We start from the raw sequence: 18,355 nt of genomic DNA, 5'->3' as shown, positions 1-18,355 counted from the left end.
GATGACCTATATGATATCGTTATATTTCCGATAAAAAAATAGAAAACCAATAGCAAACTTAAAAATCAGCTTTTCTTTTAGAACTTGTATTTGAATAGTGAAATTGCAATACATAACAGTTTAGCTATCCATTTCAAATCTTATGTATTTTTATTAAATAAAGGTAGGTATAATAAATATCTTATATCTTTTTTTTGTTCGGTACGTTCAGAAGGGTACATTAAATTACCTAAATGAATAAATGACTGAATGATTTATTTGATTATTGATACTTTTATAGAAAACAATGAAACCTAGATATTTCAAATACATATAAAGATTTCATTTACAGCTACGCCACGGCCACGGGAACTCAAATCGGAACCTTGATGGATTACGTCGACAAATTTAGAGTTGGCTCGTGGTTTTGGAATTTGCTTATTTAAAAATCTTAGTTGAATTTGCTTATTTAAAAATCTTAGTTGAATTTGCTTATTTAGAAAGCCGATCTTTGATGAGCTCCTTCTTGATATTCTTCGCGTAATTAGGATTTTCAATGTAGGTACGATGAATGATGATTTCATCATAGATACAACAAAAGTATTGCCATTTAAAAATAAAATAATAATATTTTTTTCTTCAACAAAAGCTATCAGTCATTAAGTGATATTATCGTCACGATATAAATTACAGTACCTAATAAAAATTAAACGTCAAGTGAACTTGGGAAAAAGTAATACAAAAAATGTCTAATGGCGAACATCGCGACTGTTCAAGGATCCGAAACACTTTTGTGATAGAAAAATGTACATTCGTCTACCGAAACGTCGTATTAACTTTATAGACCTCCAACAGTTATCAGAATAATTAGCTACTCTTTTTAAGTTAAAAAGACACTTTCATGTCTTTATGTCGGTTCCCGCTTTCATAAAAGTTAGGACTTTAGTTAAAACAGTACAATTAAACTGATAAGATAAGATTGAATAAGAGGAAAACTAACGAAAGGACTATATTAAAATACAGGTGCAATCAGGTGCGCTAACCCATATACTAGTATATTAGATAGTACATAGACATGACATAGACAGATCTACTATCTAAAATATTAAATAAACTAGTCTATGTATGTACTATATACCTATCTGATGCTATCTGTTATCTCACATCTGTAGTTCTGTGCCACATTTCAAATCTTGTAAGTTGTAAATTCTACTTGTTATCGATGATGTTACTGACTACTGTACTACCTACGGTAACACCATTGTAATCTTAATAATTATAAGTTTTAAACGTATTCGTTGTAAATTAAATAATGGCTAATCGTAAAAACATACTTTATTTGTTTGATGTGGACGGAACATTAACGAAACCGAGACAAATAATATCAGAAGATTTAAAATTATTTCTCCTCAATCATGTCAAGCCCGAAGTTGCTATAGGGTTGGTAAGCGGATCAGACTATTCAAAAATAGTCGAACAAATGGATGGCGAAGATATAACTAATCAATTTGATTATGTGTTTTGTGAGAATGGAGTGATGCAATATCAGCAAGGCGAACTTAAGAACACACAGAGTATTCTAAATCATGCTGGCGAGAGAACATTACAACGTGTTATAAATTTTGCCCTTGGATATATGTCTAATTTAGAATTACCAGCTAAACGCGGAAATTTTGTTGAGTTTCGGTCTAGTATGATAAATATATGCCCAGTGGGGCGCTCTTGCAACCAGAATGAAAGAGATCAATTTTCCCAATTTGATAATCAACATAACATAAGAACTAAGTTTGTTGAGGCTCTACAAAATGAATTTAAAGATACGGATCTTAAATTTGCGCTTGGTGGTCAAATCAGTGTGGATGTATTTCCTAAGGGTTGGGATAAGACTTACTGCTTGAAACATGTTGCAGCTGCAAATTTTAAGGAAATTCATTTTTTTGGTGATAAAACAATGCCAGGAGGAAACGATTTCGAAATCTATAGTGATGAACGAACCATTGGACATAAAGTTTCTTCACCCCAAGATACCAAGGAACAATTAAAAAAACTTCTTAGTATTTAATAATAAAATAAAATCCATTATAAAATTTACAGCTATACATCTATATTAAATATACAAAAATATCACTATTAAATGATGATATTGTGATTGTGAGTTGCATCAGCTACATAAACAATGATAACCTTGTCAACATGATAACAGTATATTTAAAAAATCTTATCTCCACAGCACACCAGTTTTAATGTACATGTGAATATAATTGAACAAATTCACTGCTAAAATAGATCCATCAATGACCTTGATAGTTAGGTTTTCTTTTCTCCATGAAAGATAGCATGCCTTCCCTCCTGTCTTGAGTTGGAATATTTTTTTCATAACACTTTTGTTCAATTTCGTAACCATCTGTGATACTAAGCTGAATACCCTCATTTATGGCTTGTTTAGCACATCTGAGAGCAATAGGGGCGTTTGATGCAATTTCTTGAGCAAGACTCAGAGCTTTTTCAAAGGCTGCATTGTTTGTGCTATTCTGTGGCACAGAGTGGTTTACAAGACCTATAACAACAGAACAAATGTAAAACATGGTACTTCACATGCACATGATACAATAATTATTTATGTACCTAACTAACCTAATTGCTTTGCTTCTGTACCACTTATTATTCTAGAGGTAAATATCAACTCCTTTGCAATGTTAGTATGGACTACTCTAGGTAGTCTCTGGGTACCACCTGCACCTGGGATGAGACCCCTTCCTGTCTCAACTAACCCAAGTTTGGCAGTATCTGCTGCTACTCTAATGTCACATGCAAGGGCCAGCTCTAGTCCTCCTCCAACAGCCACACCATCAATTGCTGCAATTGTTGGCATAGGTAGATCTTCAATGTCTATAAATGTTTGCCTCAACCCTCTAACAAATGATGCCACTTCAACATCATTCATATTAAATCTTTCCTTTAAGTTAGCCCCTGGAATAATAAGTTTTATATAACAATTAAAACTGCAAGTCATTAATTAAGACATGGCAACTACCTATAGAAAAAAATAGTTAGTTTTAATTATTTAAATTTCAGTTCACGTAACTAACCTGCACAAAATATTCCTGTAACTAAGCTATGAAGAATAACTACAGAAATTTTAGTATCTTCTCTCAGTATGGAATTAACTTCTCTCATAGATGCCAACAACTCAAATCCAAGGGCATTTCTGTCTTTTTGGTTGTTGAGACCGTATAGAGCTATTTTTTTATTTTCTCCAGGTAGCCTCTGAAACACCACACCACTTGAATTTTCCAGACTCACAGCCTTTGTTGAGAAGCATCTCCAAAAACGCGGTTTATTTAAAACTTTTAGAAATAAGTACATTGACATTTTTTATATATAAATGTGGCAAGTAAAAGGTCTTATCTATATTTTGACAACCAGCGACCGAGCGGTAATTAAATAGTATTAATTTATGTATAGTACTTGTAGTAATGACGTCTTTATCGCCATGCGATAAAGACGGTAACAGCGGTAACAGAACAGTTCAATTCAAAAGTCATTTATTCATTTTGGTAACATAATGTACACTTATGAACGGCAAAAGAAAAAGTAATATACATTAAATGCTTCTAATTTTACATTTACTGCCAGTTCTCAAATCAAGGGCATAAAACGGAGAAGAACTGGCAATAAACTTTTCGCGCCTCTTTTTAATCGCCAATTTTTTCTTTTACACAACGTTTGTAAGGAGCTGCAACCAAACACTATGTTCCATATGACTTCTTGAGTAATAAAGAATAATAAAATTAATTAAAAACAAAGATTTGTCCTCTATCAGCAGGAGGCATGGTGAAATAGGAGCACGCACTTACATACTCTTGGGAACAACACGCAAATACGTAGTAGAAAAAACTATTATATCACCGCAAACACGAACTCAAGTACGACCAGTCACCACAAGTAGCACCCGTTGTAGAAAAAACTTGGCGGTTAATGGCCCCCTCGCCATATTCTAGGGAGAGAGACAAACCGTTACCCTACGCAGCTGCAACTTGTCATTTTTGGGTAAGCTGCTGGCTACCATTTTGGATTGCCTCCAGTCCGCACTTTGTGACCAACGTTGTTGCTGGAGTTCCTCAGATCTCTGGTGAATCCATGCTCGAACTTGCGAGAACGGCAAAGGTAGGAGAGGATACGGGACAGCATGCAAAATGTCCGAGCCTCTCCTCGCAAGTTCATCGGCAGCATCATTGCCGAGGGATCCACTGTAGGGTAACCCTGTTAGGCAGGGTTATTGCCTCCAGTGCAGTATGATATTCTAATACAAGTTTATTGTTTGTCGTTTTGCTTCCTAACGCCATTAACACAGGTGCTTCTGTTAGGGCGACACGCATTGAAAAATCGAGCTGTGTGTGCCTACAGATGTGTGTGTTCATATTAAGATTCATAGAAAATGTGCCAGTGCCGCTGTTTTTGAGCCATCGGTATATATGCAAAGCTCATCCAGGTTAGATCGATCACATTTCGCCCCGAAGTGAGAACAGTAGGTACTCCATGTGGGGCCGAATTCGGGCTTTATAGAGTTGCAAGCGGTGGCCCGGGGTGAAGTACCGTCTCGCCCTGCTGAGCACACCAATCTTCTTAGACCCTTCTAAGAGAGTAACTTAGCCTTTCCTTCCAACGCCCAGTAAATTTTCTATTCCTAGCTATATTCATTTGTTTTACTGCAGTTCTATTATTAAATATTGTTTTTTTTTTTAAGATTTAATCTTAACAGTTTGCATACTTAAAATATACATTGAGCCAAAAAACTTTAAACTCCTAAATTGTAGTCTGTATTGTCAATTGTCAGCCGTTCCGTTAGTTTTAATAAAAAAAGTTATTACGTGTACATTTCAAAATTTATGAAGTTGTTTATTGTTATCGTGTTGCCCTTTTGTTTAATTTCCTTAAGAATGGCCACAGTTGTATGTTCTAAGACAGCTTTTACATGCCATCTTGACCCGATTTCAAATTCTTCTATGAAATTAATACTGCTGAAAAACGTACAAAATGTAAACACGATCACCGAAAACATAAAAAACGGTGTATGGAAATGTGCTGCTATAAATCCGTCTTTAATACTGGATCCTTTCCAAGTAGCTGTGGCCGCCAACCGTGCTGTCGTTGCGCAAATGTTAGGAAATATGGTAACAAAGTCAGTATATGGAGAAATTTTATATAACTTGTCACTCACCAAAAATATAACTCAGAGCTTAACCAAGTTTGGTGTTTACAAACAGCATTGTGTTTTACTGTGTTTCATTATAAGACAAAAAGAAGATCACAGTGACGACGTTTTGAAGCAGATCAATGGAGAACTCTGTCCCATTTCAGATCTAAATAAATACACAGATCTTAAACAACTTCAGGATGCATTTAAATTGGACAGTTTACAGTGCACTGATAACCTCTTAGATAGTATTGTTAGCCGTATGGTAACCAAAAACATTGTGTCTTTTAATAACAGGGGTATTATTCAATGAGAAAAATTGAGCAGTGTTGGCCTAGTGGCTCCAGCATGCGACTCTCATACCTGAGGTTGTAAGTTAGATCCCTGGCTGTGCACCAATGGACTTTCTATGTGCTAAATTAACATTGGCTCGCACGGTGAAGGAAAACATTGTGAGGAAACCGACATGTCTTAGACCCAAAAAGTCGACAACGTGTGTCAGGCACTGGAGGCAAATCACCTACTTGCCTATTAGACTTAAAAAAAAATTGATCATGAAACAGATTCAGAAATCTGAGACCAAGACCTAAAGAGGTTGTAGTGCCACTGGTTAAATTTTTTATTTTATTATTATTCAATGAGAACTTAAGAAGAAAGAGAAGTATTATTTATAACAACAAAATCAATTCATTTTTTAAAAATTTGTTTAGTCAGATTGATAAACATAAATGTTTTTTTAAATAATAAGCATATTAATGTAAGAAGCTAACATAGGTAGACTTGTGGTTTTTTGGAATTCTTATATGGTGTTATGTCTGCTTTGGGTTAAGAGTTTGAGATGTTTTAAAACTGTGTGCATAACATTATTTAATGTTGTTAAATACAGTAAATTACATCATTGTACTTTGCACTGTTGTGCAACGTTAGTAAGTATAGAATTATATTGTGTGTAGAATTTTAACACTGCAATGTAGCAAACATTACAATATTGTAGTTATATATTAAAAGCAGGTTGTTTTGGTGTACTCTTTTATTTTAACAACAACAATATATTATCATTAAGCCTATCAGCACAAGTTAAATTTACAGAATATATTTGACATGACCATTCATTTAATGGGAAAAGAGTCTGACTATCCATTATCTGCAATAATTATTGTAGTATAAGTGAACAAGTGAGTTTCTTACCCTGATAATATTTACAATTTTAATACACAAGTAAACTTAAAAATAAGAACACAATAGTTGCGTGGGCTGCACTCAAATTAAAATTTTGGCTTGGGATAAATTGTCTTACACATACAGGATTACAACATGGAAATAAGTAATCTCAGAGTTAGTCACCTAAAATAAAGTGCAGCCATTGTCTGTTTGTATTTACAACATAATCAAAGCAACATGGTATCTAGTAACTATTGAGCATTAGGAACTTTACAATTACTAATCACAACATCTTTTGATTTTGCATAATCTTTTTGGATTGCAAAGTGTACCTTGTCAAATATACAGAACCATCAATTGGGCTATAATTGATTGTAAAACACAGAATGCAAAATTCACATTTTTAAGATCTACAGTATCATCAGTGTAGGGTAAGACATAAAACATAACAACTCAATCATATTGGAAAATCACTGTTAATATGTTCACAAATTAGCTTGGATTTGAACTCTTTAGGATAACAGTGAATGTCTGAAAGTTCTTTGTTTAAGTTGACTCTATTCTTCACGTGTTGGCATCTCTATTTTACCGAAAATTTAATTGAATACACATGCATATATCTATGAAAATTCTAGTAAAGACCCACTGCACGGATTCCAACTGTTGTGACAATTAAGCGCTAGTCCCGTGGGATTTACTCCACGAAGTAGCACCTTTTGAACACTTCGGCTCGGCTCTCTTTCTCTCGCATTCGTTAAATAGAGATCACAATCCGTGTATAAGGCGTCACCGGACCCGACGAACGCGCTTGATGCTTTCGTAACCTATACGAGACTGCTAAACAACAGGTGGATATGAAAAAAACATAATAAATTACTAACGATCGCCGGGCGTTACCGACGCGGTCAGTGCGCGAAGGGCAGCGACAGGCCGTAGAGCGAAGGTCACCGACGCGCCTCCGCCTGGTACACGGACACGGTCGAGTCCTTGGAGCCCACGCCCATCGCGCATCTCAGCGGATGGAAGGCCAGGCAAGACACGGGTCCGATGCGCGGCCCCATGAAGCCCTCGTGGAACTTGATGGTGTTGAGGTGCGCGCCTCGCAGATCGTAGATGCTGATGCACTGGTTCACGGAGCCGGCGGCCAGCAGCGGCGCACGCTCGTGCACGGCCAGCGCCGCCAGCGGGCCCGGCGCGCGCACCTCACGTAGCGCCGCGGCCCTCGTCCCCAGCTTGCGCTCGTCGTACACGCGCACGACGCCCTCCACGCTGCGCACAAAACGTTCTTCGTTACGGCGCTCTCGACGATAGCGGGCTCGCGAGGCGAGAAGGCGGCGACTCACCATCCGGTCACGAGCGCGTTCCGATCGGAGCGCGGCACGGCGGCCAGCACGGGCGCCGCGTGCTCCCGCAGCGTGTACACCGGCTCCGGCGTCCGCTCGTCCCAGGCGCGCACGGAGCCGTCCGCAAAACCGCACACGACCCGCCAGCCTCCGCGCCACAGGCTCGTCGCGGCGCACTCGACGCCTGCGAGGAACACGTTGAGAGGGACGCTGCCGCCCGGCGTCCGGGTGGCGTCGGGCGGCGGGAACTTACCGGTGTCGATGTCGGCGTGCAGCATCTCGGCGAGGGCATCCCAGAGGCGCAGCGTGGGCGCGGGGCCGGCCAGCGCCAAGCTGCAGCGTCGCGAGCTCCAGCGCACCAGCGTGCCGGGCGGCGGCGCCGACCACGAACTGGAGCCGCCCGCGCCGTCTGCTCGCGAGGAGAATGGCTTTCATTATTCGAAACGAAAACGACGGTGCACGCGTCGAGAAGACACTCACTGTAGATCGGCTGCGCGGGCGGCGGCCGGTAGTCGGGCGCGGGCCGCACGTCCAGGGCGCGCCACGCCGTCAGCAGGCGGGGCTCCGTGCCGCCCCCGGACGGCCGGTAGACGGCGATGTTACCCTGGTGGCCGGCCACGGCCAGCGCGGCGCCGTGGTGGGCGTCGATGTAGGCCAGCGACGTGATGCGACCCCAGGTGCGGCGCCAAGTGCCCACGCACAGCTTGGCCGCCGTGCCCCAGTCCCAGATCCTGCGCTCGCGCTCATCGATAAGGTACAAGGGCGATCTCTAATAGTTTCTCACCCGTACCTGACTTTTTCACATTTAGAAACAGCTATTTAACTTTTATTTTGCCCAATTTTTTGACTAGATCCTAGATACAACCCATCCCGGGTTGTATCTTCCCTAGTGACCCATGGTTAAAGTTAAATGTTCTAAAATTGTCACTTCTATCATTTCCAGAATGTGTTTAGGACATGAATGTACTTTATTTATTGTCTCACAATAATACATTATAATATTAAAATTTGTTTCCTTTTCAAGTGTTTCTAGTATATTCTGACGTTTGAATTTGTCGGCTCTTCCGTCGAACGAATGTCGGTGTATATTATAATAATAATAATAATGCAGAATGATGTAAATAGAAGCTTACGTTTGGTTTCGACGTCAGACGTTTGTAAAAGTCTAAAATATTTTCTCACCCGAAGTTGTCCTTGGAGGCGACGGCGACGTGCTGCTCGTAGGGATGGAAGAGCACCACGGCGGGCGGCAGCGGGCAGCGCGAGTGGAACGCCTGCGTGTCCAGCCGCGTCACGCGCGCGGCCCGCAGCCCTGCACACCAACACGGGTCAGACGTGCTCAAGCTCGGAATTCCCCTCCGGTCCCTTCCCCACCTTTCGCCTCTCGGCGGATGTTGGCGTTGCGCCTGCGCCGCCACACGCGCTCGTGATGAGCTCGGCACTCGACGTCGCCGTCCTCGCCCGCCTCCGACTCGCCCCGCCCGAAACGCGCCGTCGCCCACTCCACGAACTGCGTGCTCACGATGGGTCTCTTAGTACTCTGGCCTGCGAATGTTTTCAACGATTCGTATCGTGAAAAGAAAAGAGACGGAAAGTCGATCTATGTCTGACTGGAAACTTCCGAATCTCACCCGCCGACGAGGAGAAGGAATCCTCCGAAGTGGCGTGCGGCAGCCCGGAGCGGCCTCGTCGACGGCCTGTAAGCACGGGAAGCGGTGAGAGACGAGCGAACGGGGCGGGACCGGCGCGGTCGGAATGGCCGCTCACCGAGGGGCAGCGTGCCGGCGGACGGCGGGGCCGTCGGCCGCGCGTTGGGCGACGGGGGCAGCGAGCTGGAGCCGCCGCTCGAGGTTCGCTCCGCGTCGCGGCCCACGCTATCCACCTGGTCGGCCACGTGGCCCACGATGTCGTCGGCCATCTGCGCCAACGCAGGGTGCGGCTCGCGGCACATGGCGCACACGCTGCTCCACAGCTTCATGTAGACGGAGCCGAAGCCGATGGTGGGCAGCGACAACGAGTGGTGCGCGGCTTGCGAGCCGCGAGGGCCGCGGGGCGGGGGGCCGGCCAGCGCCTCGCAGCCCGCCTCCACTTGAGCCCCACCGCGGCCGCTCCTGTCGAAATAGAGAGCGTTCGAATCGAAATCCGCCGGAGCCCCCGTCCGACGACCGAGCGGGCGGCCGTTCCGGGCGCGACTCACTTGTCGCTTCTCCGCATCCGCTCCTGCAGGTAGACCGCGATGAAGTGCTGCTCGAAGATCAGCACGAGCCACTGCAGTGCTGCAAACAATGAGGAAGATGAGCGGAGTCCGACGGGCCGACGGGGCCTCGGGGAAGAAGGCGACGGACTAGCGACCGACCGGCGAGGATCTCGGCGCGCACGAGCGGCGAGGCGTCGGCGGAGAGGCGCGCCGCCAGCAGCACCGCCACCTGGTGGTCGAGCGCGTTGGCGTGGTCGGTGCGCGGCGCGAGAGGAGCGGCGCCGACGAGGCAGCCGAGCGCGTACGCGCATGCGGCGCGCGTCTCCACGCGCGGATGCGTGAGCAGCGCGGCCAGCTTCTCGTGCGCGAGGTCGCGGGCGGCGGCACCGCGGGCCGCCTCGCAACCGCGCCACAGGCGACCCAGGGCGATGCACGCCCACTGCTCGAGCACGCCGGCGCCGCCCTCGCCGTCGCTCACCTGCTCGAGGCAAGCGGGAATCATGGAACCCTGCAGCGCCGCCTCCTGGCCGGCGGGGTGCCGGTCGACGATGCCGGCGAGCACGAAGGCGGCCAGGGTGCGGTGTTCGCTCTGCGAAGACATGTGAGACCGTGAGCCGAGGCAGGCCCGTGCGCCCGAGAGGGCGTACGGCGCTACTCACGTTCACGGCGGGGTCCTGCAGGATAGCAAGGAAGTATTTGTGGCCCTTCGCGTTCACCAGGTCCGCTTGACAACTCTGAAAGATCCATCTCTCTTTGACATATTTCACGGTTCTCTGGCTTCAGTTAAAAGTAGAATTAGGACGAATTATAATTTTATGGTTGTTTGTTTGTGTGTTCATACATACTGTTTATTGCATCTCCTTGATTACCGCTTTTTATATTTGTGTATGAACGTCATATGATTATTATACACATGATACATGTATAATATAGTATATTTTATACATGTATCATGTGTTTGCCCTAATTTTGCGGGCAAAATTCGTCTCGGCAGTAATAAGCCGTGTACGCACCGGGTCCACGGCGACGATACGAGCCCAGATGTAGAGCATGGCGGGGCGAAGGTCGGGCGCCGACGCCTGCAGCAGTTTCAACATGTAGGGGAAGATGCCGACGGCTAGCACGGCGCGCACGGCCCACTCGCCCAGTGCTAGGAAACGGCATAGAATGTGCAGCGCGCGCACGCGGTGCAGCGTGCTCAGCAGCACCTGCAACACCATGGGTAGCTGCTCGGGTGGGGCGCGACCCGCGGCGCCCTCGCCGAGGTCCAGCCACAGCTGAAAGGCGGTGAGCTGGTCGCGAAAGAAGGGCGAGTGGCGGAAGGGCGGCGGCCGCTCTCCCAATAGCGCCGGCAGCTGCGCCAACGCCAGGTCCAGCGTGTGCTCCCAGGCGGCCCACAGCGGATGGCGCGCCAACGACGGCAGCGCGGGGCTGGCCACCGGGGTGCAGTTGTAGGAGCGCATGATGCGGTCGGCCAGCAGAAAGTTGCGGCACAGGCTGGCCGTCAGCAGGTCGGCGCGAAACAGTTGCTGGAACAATTCGCCCGGCAGCGAGCTCCACGCGATCGTGTCCGTGATGGCCGTGAAGATCCAGTTGAGTTCGCCTAGCATGGTGCGCCGGTCCGTCACTTGCCCCGGGATCCTGGCGGACGTGAACCGTTCAAGAGCTGCGTGACGTAACGCTCACCAAGCGAGTGAAGCGGGACCTACTTATCGATGAGGTCGACGAGGTCGGCGGTGGCGGAGCGCAGGCGGCTACGCAGCACGAACCACTTCATGGCCATCTTGACGGGGGTGGTGAGGCAGGCGGTGAACAGGTCGGCCGGCAGGTCGGGCGACATGGGCAGCGTCTGGCCAGCCGCACACGCCGCCAGCTGTATGCAGTTGCGGTAGGAGACGGGCGGGCCGGCCGCGGGTTCATGCTCCCGCTCATGCTGGTCGGCGAACTGCTTGAAGTTGTCGACGATGACGCCGGCGTTGGAGCAGTCGTACACGTACAGCGAGGGCGCGCCCATCCACGACTGCAGGTCGTACATGGACAGCGGGATGTACTGCGTGTACGCCTGTGAACTCCCGCGTTAATTTAACTGGCTACCGACGTTCGTAATCGACCGCAAAGACGCCAAGTTACGAGCTCACCTTGTTGAACACCCATATCTCCCCCTGAGAAGTGGGCTTGGGCACGCCGTGGCCGTTGTAGTGGAAGAGCACCCGCTCCTCCTTCGCGTTGCGACGCAGAGAGCAGCACAGTTTTTTGATCTTAAACATGACTCATGTTTTGAGTCTAGGCAAATATAGCATCGGCTATGTACACCCAATGCTCACTAAATAAAAATTTTAATGTCTCATTTAGCCTTAGGTCAACATTGGTATGAAAATAATTGAACAAATAAAGCTATAGGAAAAAAATTCAACCACTGATCACTCACTTCATCGCTGGTGGGGTCAAGTGACTGCTTGTAGCGAGCCCGTGGCTGCCATCGCTCGTATTGTGTTTGCAGAGCGTGTCCAATAGTTTCTAAAGCCTTGCTTGGAGAGAGTGAATTTGGGTCTGTCGACAAGTTTCACGTCTACTTAAAATTCTAAATAGCTAATTAAAATTTCAAGATATCAAACTCAAAATATCTTTATTCATATAGAGGTAAACATGTACACTTATAAACGTCAAAAAAAAACAAATAAAATTTACATTTACAACCAGTTCGTAAGTCAAGGGCGTAGAACTGGCAAGAAACTTTCCGCCACTCTTCAATCGCCAAGTTAATATAATAGTTCTCTATCGCTTGGGAGTCTGTTGTAAAAACGAATACAATTTCCATATAAGGAGTGGTTTATCTTCTGGAGCCAGGTTGGTCGCACACTCAAATTAGTTCTATTACGCGTATTATACTGGTGAAAGTCACCATTTGTTTTAAAATCATTTAAGTTTTTTTGTACATATTGTTTTGTTACAACTTCCTTGACAAATAATGGGAGATCGTTTATGTAAATCAGAAATAAGAAAGGCCCGAGAATCGAGCCTTGCGGCGACTGACACCTACGAACTCGGAGAGGTGACTCCATTGATTTGCACTTTTTGGATCCTTCCCTTTAAATATCAATTCATCAGGCTGGAAGCTTTGCCATCAACGCCATAGTGTTGAAGCTTTCCAACTAGTATATCTGGATGAACACAGTCAAAGGTATTCTATACGAAATGGCCACCTTTCGTCCTTTAGACCAGGCCATGTCCTTCAAAAATGATCATAATTTAATAATAATAATTATTATTTATTTATTTTTCTCCCTTAAACATTAACAATAATAATTCATAATACAGTGACAGTATTGGGAGACTGGTTTCCAAACTAGGTAAAAACCTGTGATATGGATAACCAGGCTTCCATTCCATAGCAAGTCATATACATAACAAAATGGAAGTTTGTAAGGGATTGTGTATGTGAGTGTGTGTGTATTTGTGTGTGATAGTGGGGAAGGGTACACATGCGTGTGCTAGTGAGTGTTAAAGGGTGTGTGTGACATGACAAGAACATATTATGTGAAAATTATTTTATTACTTCTAGTAGAATTTCCGTTTGATCATAGCTCAAGGTAAGTAAAAATTTATGAATTGTTTGCTTTACACATGTTTTTGTTTTAGGATATATATTCAGAGTTTTGTTGAGTTTGTTATACAAGTAACAGCCCAGAAAAGAGAACGATCGTTGAGAAAAAATAGAAAAAGATGGGGTTGTACAAACGTTATATTTGCGACGTTTGTCCAATATAGCGCTATCAAAGAATAACAGCGAATGTTGTTTAAGAATAGCGTATAAGATAAATAGTTGACGAACTGTACAGAACAGGTTTTATAAGAATAATCGGAAGGGGAGAGACAATGAGGTTTTAAGAACTGCTCGTTGGGCTCGCTCAAGTTTCAGGAGAGAGGTTTTATAGGTGCCTCCCCAGACCACTACCCAGTAAATTAGCAGGGATTGCAAAGCGACTCGTACACCATTCTAATTGTAGTAGAGTCAGCAACCCCACGCAGGCTCCTGAATACATACATTAGCTTACGCAAGCGTCCCGAAAGCAATTCAATGTGACCATTATAGCTGAGATTATGGTCTATAAGTACGCCGAGGTACATTATTGTGCTAACGTTTTGCAGCCGTGGGCAGGCGCACGAACCATTCGAGCGTTGCAGACGGGGGCAGCAATGAGTCACGATTGTCCACTGATGTTGTGGATGGCACCCTCGTTTTGTAAATGCCATGTATTTTGTTTTGTCTGCATTGAGCGTTAAGACATTGTCGCTAAGCCAATCCGTCACCCTATCCAGGCCAGATTGAGCGTGAGCGTAAACCTCCCCCCAAGTCGGTGCATTAAATAATAAAGCCGTGTCATCCGCAAAGGTTACAATGGTTCCATTGGTTAACTGTAGGTTGCATAGCTGATTAATATACACTAAAAACAGGGTAGGACCCAATACGCTACCCTGCGGGACACCGTATCGAACAGGAAGGTCCTCGCTCACACTATCACCAATCTTTGTGGCCTGGGTCCTATTGCTTAAATAGTCACTGAATAGTCCCAATTGGGCCCCTCTCACACCAGTATTCTCAAGTTTTTTTAATAAGATTTCGATAGAAACCGTGTCAAAAGCCTTAGCTAGATCCAGAAATATAGCTATGCACTTCATGCCCCCCTCTAGGTTCCTAATAATGTAGTCAGTAAGTGCATGAACTGCATCCCCGGTGGATCTTCCAGAGCGAAAACCATACTAGGAAGTAGATAGAATGTTGTTCATCTCTAGAAATTTTATAAGCCTGTTATTATTTTTTCCAAAACCTTAGATAATGCTGGTAAGATGGATATCGGTCTATAACTGTTGACACGGCCTAGCGAGGCCTCCTTTATGAACTGGTATTACTAACGCTTGTTTAAAAGCAGATGGAAAGGAACCATAGCTGAGAGCCAGATTACATATATGTGTGAGAGGGGGCACAACAATTGCTTTATATGACCTTAGAATCTTAGCGCTAATACCGTCTCGCCCTGTGGCATCGCTCTTGAGGGCTATAACAAGTTTTTCCACCTCAATCTCATCAGTTGGTAATAGTACTAGAGATTTATGGTTATTATTACCTCCAAAACTGCATTCAACAACAGAATTAGAATAATTCTTTTGTAATATATTTTCCGCCAGATTCTTGCCAACGCCCACGAAAAATTGATTTATATCATTGACCGCTACCAAATTATTGGAGTAATTTTTTAGCAATTCATTAGGAGGTGTTAGCGATTTTTGTCTATTTGTTATTGTGTTAATTGTTTTCCAAAGTAGTTTTGGATTGTGTTTGGCTTTATTTAGTTCATTATTTTCATAGTTCCTTTTTAGTTTTCTTAACAAATTGTTGCAGAAATTTCGGTATCATTTATATGTGGTAATTATTATCTCATTAATGTGATATTTTTTTGCCTTTTTGTGTAGGTTATCCCTGTTTCGCATGCACTTCAAAAGACCGGGGGTTATCCAGGGCTTAATAATCATTTTTCTTTTCGAGGGACTAACTTGCGTCGAGTTCGACTTGATGGCTTCAGTAACAGATGCAATCAAAAAGCTCGCAGCGAAATTTACATCAGACGAATTAAAGAGAGGACTTAAATCCATATTATAAAGGCTAAGTGCGAGGCCCTCGTAGTCTATTTTAGTTAATGGCCTACTCGCGGTACCACCATGGTTTATTTTAGACTTAAGAAATAGTAAATTTGAAGTCTAAAAGGTTGAGGTTTGGGCTAGATGAGGGTAGTTCTTATAAACGCCAGGTTCTTATAAATGCCTGTTAGTTTCAAGTCAGACTGGTAGTTCGTGCCTGTGACCAGGTGTGGTTTTTCCCAGGGTTTGACACGATGCAGCTCCTTACAAACATTGTGTAAAAAGAGTGGCGGAGAGTTTATTGTCAGTTCATCTCTTCCGTTCTACGCCCTTCATTTGAGAACTGGCAGTAAATGTAAAATTAGAATCATTTAGTATATATTTATTTTTTGACGTTTGTAAGTGTACATTATGTTACCTATAAGCGACGATCTTTTCGTCTTCGACAGACGAAGTATTGTTGTAGTTGATAGTACAATATCTAGATCGCGATTTCTTTAACACCCCATTCCATATTCTAATTGGATGAATAACATAAAAAAATAGGTATATATTTTATATATTTAATAAGTTTTGAGGATAATATGTATTAGAAATTAAAAAGTAAGTGAAGTAAAGTTCCTAAGTATAGTAACAGTATTTATGGCCAGACAAGTTTGGTCATGTAGTCACAACTTTATGAATAGTGAAGTAGGGAACTAGAATATGTCATAACAAGCCAAGGCTGTACATTTTGCTCACTTACACTAAGAAAGCATTTTTAGTTTTTAAGTGTTGTGATTTCGTAAATTATTTACATCAACAAGTTATCTAATTAACATTTCATTGTTTTGCTTTTTATATACATACTATTTTTGTATGAGAGGTTAATGTATATGTAACAATAGTAACTTCTAATATTTAAAGTACCTTGATGACCCAGGAAACATACAATGTTTTTGTATGTGTCAAATACATATAAAAAATATCTCACCTATCCAGCACTCTAAGCGAGCACAAGGCTGGGTCTTTACCACATCTGGAGGATCCACACCAACATTGAGACACAAAACTAGGGCAACACAGTGTGTTTTATACTGAAATTGAAACAATTTTTTTTACTATAATTGTCAACAAAAGATAATAAAAAAAGAAATGATCTATTAATTCATCATCATTCAATCATCAATCATCTTCAACTGTGGTACTTAAATAATTTTGAACATATCTTATGGAAATAGTTTCCCTTGTTGTATTCTTTTAAACAATTCAGCATATTAAAATTGTGTATTATTAAATTTCATTAAACACATACATTATAAAACAGAGAATCTACTAATTTAGTCATGTATACAATAAATATATATTAATTAATTTACTTGTTTAATTTTGTTTATTGAATCTTAAATTATATCTACTATATTGTGGCTCAACTTTTATTGTACATAATGACAATTAAATTATCAACTTTGAATATTATGCTTTGAAAACTTTAAAATATCAGGTTTTTTAAAGTGGTGTAAATCTTTTTGTAAAACAGATATATACAACACCAATGTAGGAAAAAACAGTATTGTATCATTGTTTATTTTTTGTTATGACAGTGATAAATATATTTAAATTATTTCATTTAAATATTATATTTACATACATATAAAAAAACATGTACACCTATGTGCGTTTGTTTCCATTAACGCACTTTACACTACGCAGTTACGCTGGATAAAGTCTTTTTCTAAATAAGTCCTTACCTTTTCCTTGACCCTCCAAGTGTGCTCCTCACGTTCAATGCCCTTTATGGGTTCTGTATGCCGAGGTTGATTAAAACATAAAGGTAGATGGTCCTCAAAGTCAGAAGAATCACTATCGGTATGGTCACTATCTTCATCATTTACTGCGAGATGAGGAGGCATCTCTGTCATTTTTACTTTATAATATAATAAACACTCAAGCTTTAATGAAGAAAAATGATAAAAAGACACATTTTATACACTACTACAATGTGATTCCAATGTTCACCACATGGGAAATATAAACAATAAAAATAATTGCAAAGAGCTATCAAGTACCAATAAGTATACTAAATTGTATTCTGTACTCATATGAATATCAAACTCAACAGACTATTAAAACTTAAAAGTTGTAACTGTCAGTGCTCAGAAGTCTGTAGAAAGACAGTTCTCTCTGTGGACTGTGAGTGTTCAGTCATCAGTGTGGTATGGACGAAGAGTCGACAGACCATATGTTTTTTATTTGTTTTTTGATTAATGATTCGTTATTTGACCATCTTTCTCGAAATTTCCCTCGTCCATGAAACCTTAACCATTCTTTTTCATCCATCCCTATCGCCAAAATTTTAAGGAAATTTGGTTTTGTTAATAACCAATTTCTGTAAAGTTGTCGGTTCAATATTTGAGGACAACACTTATTTCTTCGATATATATGTACATAATAGCTTATGCCCAATAATTTTTACTTAGGTGAACATCCTGTTATTAGTAATATAGTCCAGGATCCATCGCCCATTTTTGCACTTGATTACTATCAAGCTAATTTTCCGTGAGTAGCTTTATTTTGATGAGTCGCCCAATAATTTCCTATACGAAACTCTCGATTGTGGTAGCTAACAGAGGTAGCAAGGATAAAATATGTTGATTTGATGATTCTCAAATATTTATGACTAACTGATTTTTTTTTGTTAAATCTCAAGACAATTATCTAAATTATTCGAAAAAATATTTGTCCTACAAAATCTATGATTTGTCCCCTCTTTCCGACATGTATCGATAACGAGGTCATCATAAATGATTACTAACCAGCTGAATTTTTTTTTTTACTTAGTTAATATTCATGTAATTTAAC

The 18,355-nt window shown here is 42.5% G+C and overlaps 4 protein-coding genes across 4 annotated transcripts; 2 read left to right on the top strand and 2 right to left on the bottom strand.

Moving 5' to 3' along the window:
• Positions 1 to 1,152: 1,152 nt before the first annotated feature.
• LOC111002366 (phosphomannomutase) lies at positions 1,153 to 2,283 on the top strand. Its single transcript, XM_022272515.2, has one exon. It carries the CDS (start codon positions 1,292 to 1,294, stop codon positions 2,039 to 2,041), a length of 750 nt encoding a protein of 249 aa, XP_022128207.1. The 5' UTR covers positions 1,153 to 1,291; the 3' UTR covers positions 2,042 to 2,283.
• On the bottom strand, positions 2,160 to 3,455 carry LOC111002365 (enoyl-CoA hydratase domain-containing protein 2, mitochondrial). Its single transcript, XM_022272514.2, has 3 exons — positions 3,069 to 3,455; positions 2,614 to 2,949; positions 2,160 to 2,536 (listed from the first exon to the last, which is right to left on the bottom strand). Exons 1-3 carry the CDS (start codon positions 3,349 to 3,351, stop codon positions 2,271 to 2,273), a joined length of 885 nt encoding a protein of 294 aa, XP_022128206.2. The 5' UTR covers positions 3,352 to 3,455; the 3' UTR covers positions 2,160 to 2,270.
• Positions 3,456 to 4,847: 1,392 nt separating this feature from the next.
• LOC111002367 (EKC/KEOPS complex subunit Tprkb-like) lies at positions 4,848 to 6,197 on the top strand. Its single transcript, XM_022272516.2, has one exon. It carries the CDS (start codon positions 4,869 to 4,871, stop codon positions 5,487 to 5,489), a length of 621 nt encoding a protein of 206 aa, XP_022128208.2. The 5' UTR covers positions 4,848 to 4,868; the 3' UTR covers positions 5,490 to 6,197.
• Positions 6,189 to 17,613, bottom strand: LOC111002364 (regulatory-associated protein of mTOR). The gene is made up of 17 exons (XM_022272513.2): positions 17,245 to 17,613; positions 16,488 to 16,590; positions 12,306 to 12,427; positions 12,016 to 12,135; positions 11,587 to 11,939; positions 10,891 to 11,518; positions 10,537 to 10,611; positions 10,037 to 10,466; positions 9,878 to 9,956; positions 9,448 to 9,791; positions 9,312 to 9,377; positions 9,055 to 9,225; positions 8,863 to 8,992; positions 8,161 to 8,411; positions 7,934 to 8,089; positions 7,681 to 7,864; positions 6,189 to 7,606 (listed from the first exon to the last, which is right to left on the bottom strand). The coding sequence occupies exons 1-17, from the start codon at positions 17,413 to 17,415 to the stop codon at positions 7,282 to 7,284; spliced, it is 3,708 nt and encodes a 1,235-aa protein (XP_022128205.1). The 5' UTR covers positions 17,416 to 17,613; the 3' UTR covers positions 6,189 to 7,281.
• Positions 17,614 to 18,355: the final 742 nt, after the last annotated feature.

The sequence above is a fragment of the Pieris rapae genome, chromosome 17 (assembly GCF_905147795.1).
Source record: "Pieris rapae chromosome 17, ilPieRapa1.1, whole genome shotgun sequence".
In the NCBI taxonomy this organism is placed as follows: domain Eukaryota; kingdom Metazoa; phylum Arthropoda; class Insecta; order Lepidoptera; family Pieridae; genus Pieris; species Pieris rapae.
This window is presented reverse-complemented; position numbering and strand designations above follow the sequence as displayed.

What these genes read in the sequence shown, in the direction of transcription:
- LOC111002366 (XM_022272515.2), top strand. Translation starts at nt 1,292, where the DNA reads ATGGCTAATCGTAAAAACATACTTTATTTGTTTGATGTGGACGGAACA.
- LOC111002365 (XM_022272514.2), bottom strand. Translation starts at nt 3,351, where the DNA reads ATGTCAATGTACTTATTTCTAAAAGTTTTAAATAAACCGCGTTTTTGG. An exon ending in TACAGGAATATTTTGTGCAG is followed by an intron (nt 2,950 to 3,068) that starts GTTAGTTACGTG and finishes TTATTATTCCAG; the next exon opens with GGGCTAACTTAAAGGAAAGA. An exon ending in TACAGAAGCAAAGCAATTAG is followed by an intron (nt 2,537 to 2,613) that starts GTTAGTTAGGTA and finishes CTGTTGTTATAG; the next exon opens with GTCTTGTAAACCACTCTGTG.
- LOC111002367 (XM_022272516.2), top strand. Translation starts at nt 4,869, where the DNA reads ATGAAGTTGTTTATTGTTATCGTGTTGCCCTTTTGTTTAATTTCCTTA.
- LOC111002364 (XM_022272513.2), bottom strand. Translation starts at nt 17,415, where the DNA reads ATGACAGAGATGCCTCCTCATCTCGCAGTAAATGATGAAGATAGTGAC. An exon ending in TTGACCCCACCAGCGATGAA is followed by an intron (nt 12,136 to 12,305) that starts GTGAGTGATCAG and finishes GTCATGTTTAAG; the next exon opens with ATCAAAAAACTGTGCTGCTC. An exon ending in CTCGTCGACCTCATCGATAA is followed by an intron (nt 11,519 to 11,586) that starts GTAGGTCCCGCT and finishes CACGTCCGCCAG; the next exon opens with GATCCCGGGGCAAGTGACGG.